Here is a 14,462-nt window from a genome sequence, read left to right as displayed (position 1 = left end):
TTCATTTTGAAACCAAATAGGCCTTGGTTTTAATGTGTCTAAAGTGTTGCAATAAACTTTCTCCCTTGCCTCTCCAAACACTGTAGAGTTGAGGGCTTGTGACAGGGGTAACTCTGCCATTTGTTCAAGTGATGTAAATTCTGTTCTTAAAATTAGATTGGTTTAATCATTACTTTCATATTCAACCTAAGCATTAGAAGCTCCTTCTGCTTCCAAAGAAGTGCAGATCTTCCAAAATAATTTTTCCCCCTCTTAAAAAAAAAAAAAAAGTAATGTGTTAAAATTAGTCATCTTGGAGACTCTTGAGTATTCCATTTAACTAGAAATCTTAAAATACAGTGGGATTTATTTTCAGAGTATGCCAACCCATTTAAATGCTATCTGTTCTAGGGAGGTGCATTTGGTGCTTATTATAGGTGGGGCTGCTTGGTCTACCTGTTATTAAAGTTGCTTAATACTTCCTACTGTGAAGACCTGTTTTCAGTTGCTTGTGCCTCTGAATTTTAGCCATGCGGGCAAAATCGTTGTATGCCGAGTGGTTACACTGTTAGGGGGGTAAAAACAGCTGAAAACTTAAATGTAATTTGCTGACACTGTGCTTTAGAAATGCTCTGGAATAAATCTCACAGGATGAGGACAAGTTAAGAATTTATCTTCACATCTGGACAGGCTCCCAGCTTCTTTGCTACCCTGTTCATTTTTTATTTTTTTTTAATATGACATTGTGTAAGCCTCGTTCGGCTTGTACTTTTAGTCTCGTAGGGTGAGCGTTTGCGCTCACAGCTGGCAGCAGCGACAACAAGTCCCTTTGGTTCCAACACAAGCAGCCACAGTCCGGGCAGCGCTGCCCTTCCTTGCCCGTGCCCTGCCTGGTGACCTCGCACTCTCGAGGAATGTCCGTGCTGGCTGGGATCTCAGCCTGTCCTCTCCAGCTGCTGCTGGCCCTGCCAAGTCGAGATGCGTGGTAGGGCAGGGATTGCCCTTGCTGCAGCTCCATGGGTTCTGCTCAGTGGATTTAAGGCTTCAGTGACCGAGTCCTAATATCACATTCCCTAAATTTTGCTTTCATTCTGAGAGTTTTAGAAAGGGAAATGTATTGAATGGGCTGTCTGGCTGGGTCAGTGAGAGGGATGGGGTTTGGTGCCTGGGCACGGTGAGGGGACTGCTGTGGTTGCCCTGCTGTGAGGCGCTGGGCGCTGCTGGCTTCCACACTGTGCCATAAAACCGGGCACGGGCCCTTCTGCATCGCTCCAGGCCTCCGTGCCCTGGAGCTGTGCGCACGCCGCTTCATTCCCGAGACCTGGCGCCTTGGGGTCCCTGGGCCCCGTGTCCCTGAGGATCCCCCCTCAGCGCCGGGGCCGCCCCCGCTGCCACCTGCCGGGCCCCGCCCGCCCCGCGCCTGCGCGCAGCCCCGCCCCCGGCCGCGGGCGGCCCGGCCCGGCCCGGCTCAGCCGCGCCGCGATGCGAGGAGGCGGCGGCGGCGGCACCGCCACGGGACCCGCGCCGGGACCCGCGCCCGGGGCTGCTGCGAGACCGGGCCCAGGTGAGCGCGGCGGGGAGACGGGGACGGGGACGGGGCCGGGAGCCTCACCTGCTGCCGGGCTGGGGGCACAGCTGCCTGCAGGGGCGAGGGGAGCAGTGCTGGGTGGCTGGAGGGGAGCCGCGGGGCTGTGCCCGCCGCCTGCCCGGGCTGCGCTGTCCCCCCCATCCTCCTCCTCCTCCTCCTGCTGCTGCTGCCGCTGCTGCACTCCCCGCGCCTCTCACTAGGAGTGTCCCTGCCTCGCAAAGCAGCGCCCGGCTCCCCGACCCGTCCGTCCCGCTGTCCGTCTGTCCCCGCTGTCCCCCTGTCCGTCCGTGTGAGCGCTGGGAGCCGGGTGCCGCACCGCCGCCCTCTCCCCAGCCTCTCACCCCCGCTTTGCCCAAATTTTGTGGGGAGTTTCAAAACCAGGCGCTTACGCCTTGCCCAGGGGCACGGTAGGTCAGTCTGTCTGTCTGTCTGTCTCTTTTTTTTCTTTTTCTCCCTCTTTTATTTTATTTTTATTTTTTTTTTAACTGTGGGAACCCGAGTTGGAAAATACTAGCTGCCGAGAGCCGCTTTGTGCTGGTGGCAGGCGGGCTAATGCAGATTTCCCTCTGAAGTACATGCTAGGGAGGCAAGATTTTATTTTATTTTTTTTCCAAGTTGAGTATTTCTTTAAATTAATGCAGCGGTTAATTGCCCTGAGTGGTTAATTTCTTTCCACCGCCTTGCACCTGCTTTTTCATGCCTCTGTGCATCTCTGATCATGAACTTGGGAGGAGAGGAATGAGCGCAGCGCTCTGTAATAGCAACTGGGTATTAATGCTGATTTGAATTTGAAACCCTTTATCCTGATCTACTTTCTTTGTAGCTCTTCCCCTCTTTACCCTGCCATTAAAATACTTTCCATCATTCCTATGGTTTAAACCTCACACGAGCTTTTATAAGCATGCTCTGTTCTCATGAGCACCTCAGTAACACCTTCTGGTGCGAGACCAGAAAATCCAAAGCGAGAAAGGGGAGGTCATTGCTACCTGTGCAAGTTTTTGGGAAGACCAGGTGAAGCGGATGGTTCTGTGTCAATTCCCATTGACTTCAGAGAAGCTGTGAGTAGCCGAGTCCTTACGGGAGCAAGAGAGAATTTGCCCTAAGGCTTCTTTCTGTACTTGGATCTGTTTGTTCATGAACACTCTAATGATGGATCTCTGGCAAAAATAGCAAAGGTTTTTCATCACCATTAGACAATGTCAAATCGATCTGGATTGCTATTAGCTCTATGTGAACCCTGCAGAACAGACGTACGGCTAAATCCGTGCCAAACTTTTGATTCGATGCTGTTCTCATGCCAGCGCATTGCTTCAGCTTGAGTTTTCCTGCGCCTGATTTTTGCTCGGTGGCTGTCTTTATTCTACATAATTTTTTCTTGTGCGGTATCTTTTTAGTTTGTTTTTGGTTGGTTGGAGGGTTTTTTGTTTATTTGGTTTTGGTTTTTGTGAATTCCCCAAATGGTTTTGAGATAACGAGCGTGTTTTCATGAAGCCATGGAATTCTTCATTAGTCTATACCTGAAATATTTTAACTTATCTTATCTGAGAAATACAAGGAAAGTAAAGCCAACAGGCGTGGCTTGTCAAAATCGTGCTTTCTACAGAAGTCGTTCTTGAAGGTTTGCCGTCAATGTCAGTATCTGCTTTTCGTAGGTGGCAGTATAAGAGAGCTTGCTCAAAACTGTTGTGATTCCTGTTAAGCTACCTCGTGAGGTAATCTGGGCAGACAGAAGAGCTTTCTGAACTACGTAAAGCTCTGTGTGCTGAGTGCTTAGGATGTGTCGGTTCCTGTTCCTGGGGGTTCCTCTGCCCTCTCTCTGCTTATTGAACTTGCTGTGCTAACCTAGATACTGAAGTAAATTATAAGGGACAGCTTCATCAAACTGCAGTCTGTCTTCTCGTAGCGTGTTTTGGCAGGCAGCGTAGCCTGACAAGTAATGGTAAAATGCAAATACTGCAGGTGGGTGCTCCGCGGACACAGGGAGCCGAGGGGCGGTGTGATGTCCTTCCCTTATGGACGGTCACATCATAGGAAGGCCAAAAAGCAGGACATAAGGACAGGCTGTTAAATTATCACACACATCACTCGTTATTTTAACACAGCTTGGATTCACACCAAAAGATTCAGACGGGGTCTATTTGATGCCGTTAATCCGCTACCGCAGGAGTAGTAGTTAGCAGTCAGATTTTCTAGCTGTGTTGCATAATCACCTAAAAAAAGGTAAAATCAGGAGTCACAGAATGGTTCAGGTTGGAGGAGGGCTCTGCGATCACCTGGTCCGACCTTCTGCCTAGTGCTGGCAAGTCCACCGCTAAACCATGCTGCTGAGTCCTACATCTGCGCCTTTCTTCAGCACCTCCAGGGGTGGTGACTCAACCACCTCCCTGGGCAAAAGAGTCGACGATTATTTGGCTTAATAATTTGGGATATGTACCTTCTCTTACAAAACTGCACCGAACTGAGATTAAAGCACGGGTTTGTTATCTGCTGTGTGTGATTTAGGAGAGATTCTTGTTTTTATATGTATTCTCCAAGTCTGAGTCCCCACAAATATTTGAGATATTGCATGGACAGATTTTACATGGTTGCCTCAAGAAGGATGCTTGGTGCCCTAAATTTTCCTTCTTGATGGCCGTTACGTGTTAATTCTGGTGTCTTTTCAGCACGACACCAGCCTCCCTGACCCGAGTCTCCCTGCTGCCCTTCGTTGCAGGTTATGAAGATGGCGCAGTCCCCTCGTGAGCCGCTGCTGCTGGCAGACTAGAGCTCGACCGGGCGCCCTGTGACGCGCCGCACCGCACGCCGCTGCTGTGCTGCTCCATGCGCCAGGCAGACCCGAGGCACTGACGCTCTCCTCTTCGGAGGGGCCGTAAGATGCATGTTATGAATTGTCTCTCCTTGGTCAATGACAAAGAAAATGGGGCCATCTCGGTCGCGACGGGATTGATGGGCGAGGACCCCACGGTGGCATCGCACCTCCCCTCGCCCTCCGCGGCGCCGCCGCCCCCTGCGCCATGTCCCCTGGCCGGGGCACCCCCTGCCCCGCCACCGCCCCCGGGGCTGCCGCCGCCCCCACCGCCGCCCCCACCGCTGCCGGGACCAACGCCCCCCCTGCCTCCACCGCTGACCAACGGGCACGACAGCCACGGCAGGAAGAAGCGGATGCGGAGCTTCTTCTGGAAAACCATCCCTGAGGAGCAGGTCCGTGGCAAAACCAACATCTGGACGATCGCGGCGAGACCACAGTATCAGATTGACACCAAGACGATCGAGGAGCTGTTTGGGCAGCAGGAAGAAACCAAGCCCCAGGACACCAGAAGTCGGTCTTTAAAGTCTTCGTTTAAGGAGACTAAAGAGGAGGTAAGAACTGAAGTTCAATCTTTCTTTTCCACCATGCTGTGGTATGAATCCTGTCTGGCCTTTGTTTACCTCTGTCTCTGTCGTGGTCCATTCTGACTATAAATTTGCCTTGATTTGAATGGGAGGGGAACGACAGGGAGGATAAACGACAGGGAGGATTTGTCCTTGGTGGCACAAATCTGTTTTTCAAAGGGCTAACAGTGTTTTATTATTTTTACCTGGGAAAGTGCTGTGATCTGGCCACCTCTTAAAATAAATAAAAGCGAAGTGAACTGAACGCACCTGTATTTACTTTCATTGGATAGTCATTGAGTTTTTAGTGTGAAACTTCAGTGCATTGTAGCTTTTATCTTCAGCTCTTCCACTGTGTCCATTGCACAATCAAAATGCAAATATATACTAGGCAGGAGGGAGGAGAGTCATATCTCAAGGGTTAACATGTTCTGTATGTACTTCCGATGTCTTAGATACGTCAAGAAGGGAAGTACCGGAATGACAATGAGGCAATAAAATACAATGCATTGGTTAAGGGAATTTGTTATTCAATTGAGATAACTTTAAAGTTTCAACTTCCATAAATGTTGCTAGTGAACACTTTTTTTTTTTGCATCTACCATGGCTGCTCTGGACACAGAAATAACCTGCTTGATTTTTCAACTCGAACAGAAGGTTGTTACAGATTTCTGTTCTGGTGCTGAGAGGTATACTTGAAACACTTCCAGGTGCACTCTCCAGTAAACTGAGAAGTAACTTTTCTAGTTCTTCAGTCCTGACTTAGAGGTAGCCTCTTTTTGAAGCCTGGGCTGAATTGTCTCAAGTGATCTTTCTATGAAGTAATTGGGGGGTAGAAGTGCAGATTTAATCACAGCTGTGTGTGTTTACATGTTAGCTTGTAAACAAAACACAGAGGGCACAGGGTTAACAGATGTGATTATGTATCAGTTTTTAGTGAAAAAATAGGGACTCAAAGCTGATGGTGTCTTACAGAAGTTGGAAGAGATCAAAATAAAATATCAGCAAGACCAAAGTGATGCGCCGATAGTGTTCACGTTGTACATAGCATAAAGAGGAATAAACCCCAGAATAAACAGGGGTTTAAAACAGGTATGAGTACTGCAGGCTCTGAAGCCCTGACATTGGGAAGAAGTAATTGAGGCTGTCATCAGAGGTAGTGATTAACCTCTGCGCTGTTTTTGGGCTATGTGCATCTTTGAATCAGGATTGCAGTGAGTAGACTTCCTGTGCTGCATGTGGATGAGCACAGCTCCTTCCTCACGTGTTTCCTAAGAAGCACCTGCTCCCTTCCAGGAGTGCCATGTGGTGAAGAATTGGATGTAGCAAATGTGATGATAAATGTCATAAACTGAATGTGGCCCCTAGTGTAGAGCAGTTGGGGCAGGGGGAGCCCCAGTGTGCTCCAAATGTACAGCTTGAGACTTGGGGCATCTTGGGGAGCAATGCTGGAGATTAAAAATATGGGTCTGCAAAATGAGGGAAACAAACTCCCACTCTATTACAATTAATGTTCTTCTGCACACATCCAGAGCTGATACCGTGGTCCTTGGCAGCTCGATGCCCGTCCACTGCTTCTGCAGGTGGTGGGCAGAGAGGGACCAGGACCTGCCTCTGTGTGCTTATCATGCTGCTTAGGTGCCAAAACGATCAACTTCCTTGTCAAGCACGCTGCAAGAGCGTGTCAGACAGCGGTGAGCAATTCTTGTGTGCTAATGGGCTTTGCGGTACTGGCTGCTTAGTAAGGAGGGAAGGGGATAATGCTGCCGAGCTGCGTGTCACTGGAGGCGCGGAAGCACGGGACGCAACAGCTCATATGCTCGGCGTTACTGTAGGCATCAAGCAGCAAGGGATGGAGGTCGGAGGCACGGGCAGTGTTTGTGCTCTCTGTCATCAGTGCTGGCAGCTGCTGCTCACCCCAGTGTTGCGACGAGTATCCTCGGTTCGCTGCAGCAGACAGGCACATGGCATCCCTGTGGCCTTGCAGAGACGGTGTTGGAGTAGGGCTGAGGGAGCTGAGGTTCTGTTCTGGCCATGTTGTGGCTTCTGCATCTTCCGAATTTGCGTGGTGGAATCAGTCTAGTTGTCGCCATGTGTCAGCAGCAAATTTTCATGGTAGTTTCAAGTGCCTAAATTCAAGAATTGCTTAGTCCAAATCTGAAGAAAACAGCATCTGTCCAAAGTGACGCCCCTGTGCGTGGACACAGACTGCTCTTTTGGCTCAGGTGCTCCCCTCCCCACGGTGTGGGGGCATCAGCAGGAGCTCTGAAGGTTGCTTGCAGCCAGTGTTGAGGGCACTCCGCAGAGACTGGTGGAGATGGGTGTCATGCCTGCTGCACAGCGCGATTATGAAATCACGAGGCAGCTGGCAAAAGTTTTGTCTTGTAGGAGCTGACAGAACTGCGTTCTCTTTTAATTCCTCGCTCTGCAGTGCTATATGCATGCAATTTAGGAGCTCAGCTCAGGTTATTGAATCCCTGTTCTGGAGGCTTGGTACTAAACATCATTATTATAACTGAAGTCTCTTGAGGTTTGAGCCTCACTCCTACAGCAAATGCCTTCCTTTTCATAAACAAGCCCTCACCAAACCCTTAAGGGAGATTAATTAGCATGTTTCCTTAACTAAGAGCTTAATTTGCCGCTATGGTTTCGCGTAATTTGAGTCTCTCAAAAACAGGGGGTGCAGAGCGAAGTTTACACACTGGCTGCAAATTACTTTCCCCGTCTTTGGAGGTGGTGTGGCCTGCCCGGTGCTGGAGCAGGCAGGAGGGTTTGTGGCCGGCCGAGGGAGCTGGCCTGGCTTCCTCCTCAGCTCCCGTCCCCCCTTCCCCTCATGTGTGCACTGGCATCATTGGGAGCGGTTTTCTGTCATTTTAGGGAGTTGGATGGCTTGTGAAAGGGTGCAGTGAATCACAGAGCCCGTGCGAGGGCTTCGTGACAGGAGAAGGAAGGTGGAAGGGGCAAACAGCGTATGTCTCTTCCCCCTCTCCTGGCCGTGCCCTCTCTCACTTTTGCCTATACTAGCTCTAGCACTCATTCCACCTTCCTGAGAGCTGATTCAGCCCGTTAATCCAGCAGGGAACAGACCCAGCAAAAAAGCAATGAGCTGAGCGCCAGCCTTGGGGAGGGAGCAGGTGAGGAGTGTGGCAGGAGGGCAAGATGGAGGGGGCGGCCCTGCTGCCTGGCCTGCCCGGCCTGCTGAAGTGCCCTTTTCCTCAGGCATTGTGTGTGACTCAGGGAGCAGAGCCCCAAATGATGAATTCAACCCTGGTGTTCAGCAGGTTGTAAAGCGAACTGGAAGCTGAAGCAGGATGTTGTCTGCGTCCCTCCTAATCTCCAGCACTGAGCCTGTGCTGCCAGGCTGTCCGTGCTTGCCAAAATTCGTGAACTGTATCCCACTGTGTGAAAACCCGTGATTCTCATCCAGAGAATCCATGCAATGTTCTGGTTTCGCTTGTCTGTCATAAACTCACCTTGTCATGTTCCTGCTCCTCACTGACCACCGCATGGCAAGGAACTCCTGCTGCCTTTCCACAGTGACTGCAAATTTGGGGTTGAGGTGAGGCCTTTTGTGTCTCCCAAAACGCTCCTCTGCATCTTTACTGTTGGTTGAAAATTCGTGTCAGGGTTCAGGAGCAAATTTCCTCTTACCATCATCACAACATCACAAGCTAATTTCCCCCTTCTCTTAACGCAGCTGCATCTAAAACAGTGAATTAATCCAACAGTGGTGGATTAATATTGGTTAGCCAACACTGTTCTTATCCTCCAGGGTCTGCTCCTGCTGTAGATCTCAAAAGCACACCAGCTTGCAGATGATGGTGGTGACTAGCGGGTTTGGGAGTGGACCAGCTGTCCTCCATAAAGGATCGAACCGTTTATGAAAGGGAGATGGCAGGTGTGTGAGGCTGGGATGTTTGCATTTGCTGGCAAGCGTGTCTGGCAAAGTGCAGGTGCTGAGGCGGTGCAAGGCATTTGAGCAGGTTGTAATATTTCCACGGTAAGGTAAACAGAGGTTTAATAGTGTTCTCTGGCAGGAGAGTCAAAGATGAGAGTGGAGAAAGCTTTTCTGAATGGACCTGAAGTAAATCATAAGGAACCATAAGAGGTTTTCTTTGGTGTGGAAGATCCTAGGGAGTGGGGAGAGCCTGTTCTCAGTTCTTTGCTTCCCGAGTCCAGCAGTCAATGAATGTCAGTGGTACACAGCACTGCGGTGTCTTTGTAGGTGGCAAGCAGAGATCCAGGACGTGCTGTGCTGGCAGCGGTACTGAAGGTGTGCATGAAGACATGAGAGAAGCAGGCTTTATGAAAAGCTGGGGTAGTGCTTAAAGGGCAAAAAGCAAGCGCCTGGGAGGAAATCATGCAGATAGCTTTCTGCAAGGACCAAATTGAATAAAAGCTCAGTGGGGAAGAGGAGTAGACACTGTGAATAGATGTTAAGGCTGTTAAATCTGATATGCAGCCAGGTCCTACTGAATGGGAGGTGGAAGGTACCGTACTTCTGTGCAGAGTTGGGAGGTGTGTTTATGGAGTGTCTGCCAGGTTCCCCTTTTCTCCTCCTCACACTCCCGTCTGGAAACTCCTTGAAGGTAGTTAAGTAATGACAGCTTTTTCAAATGCTTTTGATAATCTTAAAAAGGACACCAGGCGAGGAATGACCATAAACTGAGTCATGCATTTTGATGGTGTGCTTGAACAAGAAAGTGGGAAAAACTAGAGTACAGTCAGAGCGAAAAGCATGTAAGGTCCCTGTACATAAAAGAAGAACAACTATGATATTTGTATTATGTCATGCTGATAAGGCAAATGCAGCTTTATATGCTATCATCCCTTGTTTTTCTTCAAGTGCAGACATTAAAAAAAATCTCTAGTTTTATCTGAGGTTGTAATGTACATCTGAATTGTGCCACGGAAACCAAGTTTACCCAGGAGATGGTCAGTCTTATTGTAATAGTTACCAACTATGACTGAAAATGAGGTGTACTGGAGATTGTCTTTGAAAATGCTTAAAAAAAAACAAACAACCCAAAAGCTAAAGTCGCGATGGCAGAACTTACTTGACTTAAACCAGTAGAGAGAGATCAGAGAATTCACAGTGATCGGAGCAATTAGGGACTGGAGCTGCACTGCAAGAGGTCAGTGAGAGGTCCCTGCATTTGAAAACAGATTAGATAGTGCAGGAGAAGAGATAGCTGAACCTGTCCTATGTTAAGGGGCTTTCCCTTAATGATCTGTTGGGGCCTCTCAACTCCTAAGATAAGGAGAGAATAAACCATGGCCTGGCCTCTTATCTTTGCATATGCTAAAAATGAAGGGTTTCAGGCTAGTAGTCATCTAATTAAACCTGATACTCTGATATTTCCTGTGTTTCCTGGTCTTTACTGGTTTCAGGAGAGAGGAGATTCCCAGATTTTGCAAAACTTTAGGATCTGATTCCCTTTTATTTTCAGCATATGAAGAGGCTGTCTTCTATGTGCATGCAGTAGTACGCTGCGGATAGCGCATTAGCCATACCTGTATTTTCCCTATCGCCAGCTGACTGCAGGCTATCTCTTGACAATGCCAACTTTTTATTTATATATACATACAATTCTTATGCTGTCACAGAGGTCAAGACACCTTTCCACTTGCCAAAACCTCAAACATCATGTGAGTCCAACAGCAGTCCTGAACATCTGTGTGTACTGAGCTGATTTATTGTGGCACTGTTAGCATGAAGCAATTCTCTTGTCCTTGTATACCTCCTGACTTTTCTAGCTGTTGCCACCAAAATAGCTGTGGTAAAACTTTAACCTTCAGGACAAGATTCTCTAGAACTGTGGCTAGCATCTCAGGTTTGCAGTTGTACGTCATTGCAGTCAGAAAAAGCAGCATGAAAAGAACTAATGTTTCTATTTAAAATTAGACAAAAAAAGCTAGGGAACAAAAAAAAAAAAAACCAACACCTTTTTGCTTAATCTCCAGAATTGTACATGTAAGATGTACAACAAAGATGATTTAACAAATCATCTTTAAAGTATAGTGAGGGGAGGAGACCCATTTATTATGGGTTTCTGTTTTCATTCTAGACCAAGGAAACAGGTTTGAATGTCGTCTGTCTCAGGTTTTGATTCAAGATTGGCTGGTTTATCTTTCCATTTGATCAGCGTGGCTGTTAGTCCACATGAATGAAATCAGTATTGCATGTTGACCTCTGCTTATGGAAAGCCTGTCCTCATAGTTGCTGTGTATGTATCCTCTGAAATGCATGGATTTTGAAGTGTGTTGCTAACTAACTGTGGGGCCTCCAGACTCAGCACAAAGTATTACTTGATCAACATTTTACAGATACAGTGTTGTGAAATAAGCAAGAAGAATGTTTTCGTTTTGTAATGAAATAGAACTTTATTCCTTCCTTCTGATAATGTTGCTGTGTTTTTACACTTTGTTTGAGAAAAGGGGTTGTGGGTGGTCTGTGCATTTCCCTGGTAAAAACTAGTTCTTTGATTAGAAATTATTTATTTTGCTTGTGTTTTGGTGGCAAGTGCATACAACTGTTTGTAGCAGTTTAAGGAAGGATATCTGCATTGTGTACTATTCTCTTATGTATTAGTAGATTAATCTCTCTTGTTCTCTCTCTCAGGTTTCCATTTTGGATGCAAAGCGGAGTATGAACATTGGGATATTTCTCAAGCAATTCAAAAAGTAAGATTTGATTTTTCCATACTGCTAGTGCAAGCTGCAGATGTGTGCAATTCATAGTGAATATCAGTTGTCATCAAATGTATGGTATACTGTGCTCTGTTCTGATGGAGTTTGCAGTCCTATACACGCTAGTCATAAGTAACTACACTTCATAATTTGTTTAATAATGCTTAGTTTTGACAGCCATTATGACTTATCCCCAAACATTCAGATTTTGCTTCTGTTACTTGCAGTGAGTTTTCAGGTGCGGTTCAAGGAAGCCCTTATATCTCATGTAATACTGCATGAGATCTGCTTTTCATTGGGCCCCCTTCGTTATAAAGAATTAATAGAAAGCTGAGGTGGGGGTTTGTTTGTTTTAGAGTAAGCTGTTTCAATGCTATCTGTATTCACTCCTGATGTTACCTTTTAGTAAAGGCATCACTCAAACTAATGTTAGAATAACATTGCTGCAGACACAGATACGGATAACCTCATTATAATTCCTTTCAGTAACACAAGCGTGATGTTTTTTTCAATTTCTGTAACTATTCAACCTACAAGTGTTAGAAATGTGTATGCTCAATTGTTTTTTCAAGGTCTGCTGAATCCATCATTGAAGATATTTATCATGGAAGAAGTGAGCCCTATGGTTCTGAATTGCTGAATGAATTTCTTAAATTGTTGCCAGAAGCAGAGGAGGTAAATAATGGTTTTACATGGAGCTTATTTTTCTGTGGAGTTCTACTGTCTGGGATCCCAACATGAAGGGCTGTCAAAAAATAAAAATAAAAAATGGGCATTGGTGGGGATCCAGAACTATCTTTAGGTCAGGGGATAGGAAATCCCTGAGTGCAAAGTTTTAATCTTCATTTTACATGTGGCATTGAGATTGCAGTGTAGTCATTCCCTTCTCATCAGGTAACTTCACCTACCTTTAACCTGCTTTTTAAAGAAAGTACTGCTAAGGTATTTTTGATCTCTGATGTCCCTTATGAGCTTTTGTCCCATAAACATGCTACCAAGGAAGGGAACCATCCTGTGTGCAGTGCAGAGAACTCTGCACTGCGGATCAGGAAACTCCAAATCAAAGTATATCCTAATGCAAACAAATTGTTTCACTTCTTTGGCACCTGCCTCGTACTTCCCTGTTGCAGTGCCTGGGAGCTGAGTGTCGTCAATCCTCTGGTGCTCTCTTATCCCTCACGGTTTGCTGCCTTCTTGGTGCATCTGGGATCTGCTTGTGACTTGGCCCAGGTCATTGGGTTCCAAGGAAGGCAGAAAGGCTGCTCCTCTGTGCAGCACCCGTACAACTTGCTAACGTTGTTCAGTTCTCCGAAGGAGAATATAATCGCCAGCAGCACCTTCTGCTCCATTTCTGTGCCCATGATATGACCTATGTGCAAGTGCTGCTTTCTCCCTTCACGGTCCCACCCTTCAATCCCAATCAGGTGATTTAGGAGCTTCATCAACTGACCTGGAGCCCTGCTTAATGATGCACAGTTCCCTGTCTGCTCTTGTATTTGTACTGACCCATTAGTACATACTTGAGAGAAATGTGTACCACAAACTTGACAGAATTACCATTGGAATTGCTTGAGTGTTTCACATCAAGGTGATGGCTGAAACTCAGGAAATTGCTAGTTAACGTCCACATAGTGATCAGCCTCACCTCATGTGCTTTACCACTTCAAGGTCATGCTGTCCAAGCACTCTGTTTCCTCTGTGCAGCAGCAAATCTCAGATCCAGTCACTAGCAAAACACACATTATTTTTCTGTTGACTATTCAACCCTAAATTGAGCTTCTTTTGCAGGGAATCTTGTTTAAAAAAAAAAGAAAAGTGTTATTTTTTTTTTTTTAGAGTTAGATGATATCAGCAAGTTTAAATGTGTAATATGAAAAAAAGTGGTAAAAATAGTTCTGAAATAGTTCTGGGGGCTCAAACTGTTTCCCCTTCCCCCTTTTTTGAATTCTAGTGCACATTTCTATATTTAAACAGAACTTAACTTTCTGGGATTTATCTCTCTGGGCAGGCAGAGAGAACAGTGGAGTTTAAGTGACTCCTAGGTAACTGTGTATATTGAGTGCAGTAAGCTGAGAGAAATGTATTTTTTCTTCTTTTGCTCTTTCTGGTTTAGATCTTGGTTTTTATTTTAACACAAGTTGAAAATGTTTCAAAGGGCGTACTGCTGTGTGATTTAAGTGTTGTAATTCCACTCGAAGTCTAATGTGCATTGCTGAATTTTGTCTTTTGGAGCATGACAGTAGTCAAAATGCATCCTCCTGCTAACTATTGGTAGGCAGCACGTGGTTTCCGAATCCCCAGGAGATGGTCCTCAGTACTCAGCTAGCCACGTCGTAGATAGATCCAGTTGGTGCTGCTCAGGGTTGAGAGGTTTGTTTATTTCCAACTCTGTGATTTGACAACAGGCCCACCCATCAAGATAGCGGGACCATAACACTTAAGAAGTGCTTTTAAGGAGCCGCTTCAGAAATTAATGGAAGAGATTTTGTGATGTAGAGCACTATTAGAAATTATGGGGCATCAGATGTTAGATTTGTTGTTGTTCCCAAGGGAAGACAGAGAAGAAGCTTGTTCTTGGTGTGAAAATACTTGTATTTTATTTAATGAATGCCATGCTTCAGAGATCTCTTTACTCATGGTCAGGAAAAGGAAAGACCCCCTTTCCCCATTGTTGTTCTCCCTGTAATTGTTCCATTTCTTGGAGCTTTCACTGCTTCCTGGGAATGGGAAGCTCTGTACAGTACCACAGCTATAGCTGGGGTGGGACAGGGAGAATATGTTGAGTGTGTGTGTTGGTGCTGCCGTAATGGAAGAGTGTTTCAGTGCCTTCACG

The 14,462-nt window shown here is 46.6% G+C and overlaps 1 protein-coding gene across 3 annotated transcripts in view; it reads left to right on the top strand.

The window, feature by feature from the left end:
- Positions 1–1,409: 1,409 nt before the first annotated feature.
- The window catches only part of FHDC1 (FH2 domain containing 1), a 38,800-nt gene continuing 25,747 nt past the window's right edge, over positions 1,410–14,462 (top strand). Inside the window, exons 1-4 of one of the 3 annotated variants that reach the window (XM_027456649.3) lie at positions 1,410–1,543; positions 4,281–4,927; positions 11,562–11,623; positions 12,202–12,304. In XM_027456649.3, coding sequence (XP_027312450.2) covers positions 4,442–4,927; positions 11,562–11,623; positions 12,202–12,304 — 651 coding nt within the window. In that variant the 5' untranslated portion in view covers positions 1,410–1,543; positions 4,281–4,441. Of the gene's footprint in view, positions 1,544–1,590; positions 1,975–2,603; positions 2,626–4,280; positions 4,928–11,561; positions 11,624–12,201; positions 12,305–14,462 lie in introns of those variants that run through there. The other 2 variants (XM_072037383.1, XM_072037384.1) reach the window with 2 other exon arrangements.

Source organism: Anas platyrhynchos, chromosome 4, assembly GCF_047663525.1.
Source record: "Anas platyrhynchos isolate ZD024472 breed Pekin duck chromosome 4, IASCAAS_PekinDuck_T2T, whole genome shotgun sequence".
In the NCBI taxonomy this organism is placed as follows: domain Eukaryota; kingdom Metazoa; phylum Chordata; class Aves; order Anseriformes; family Anatidae; genus Anas; species Anas platyrhynchos.
The sequence above is the reverse complement of the archived record's forward strand: the minus strand, read 5'-3'. Positions and strand labels throughout refer to the sequence as shown.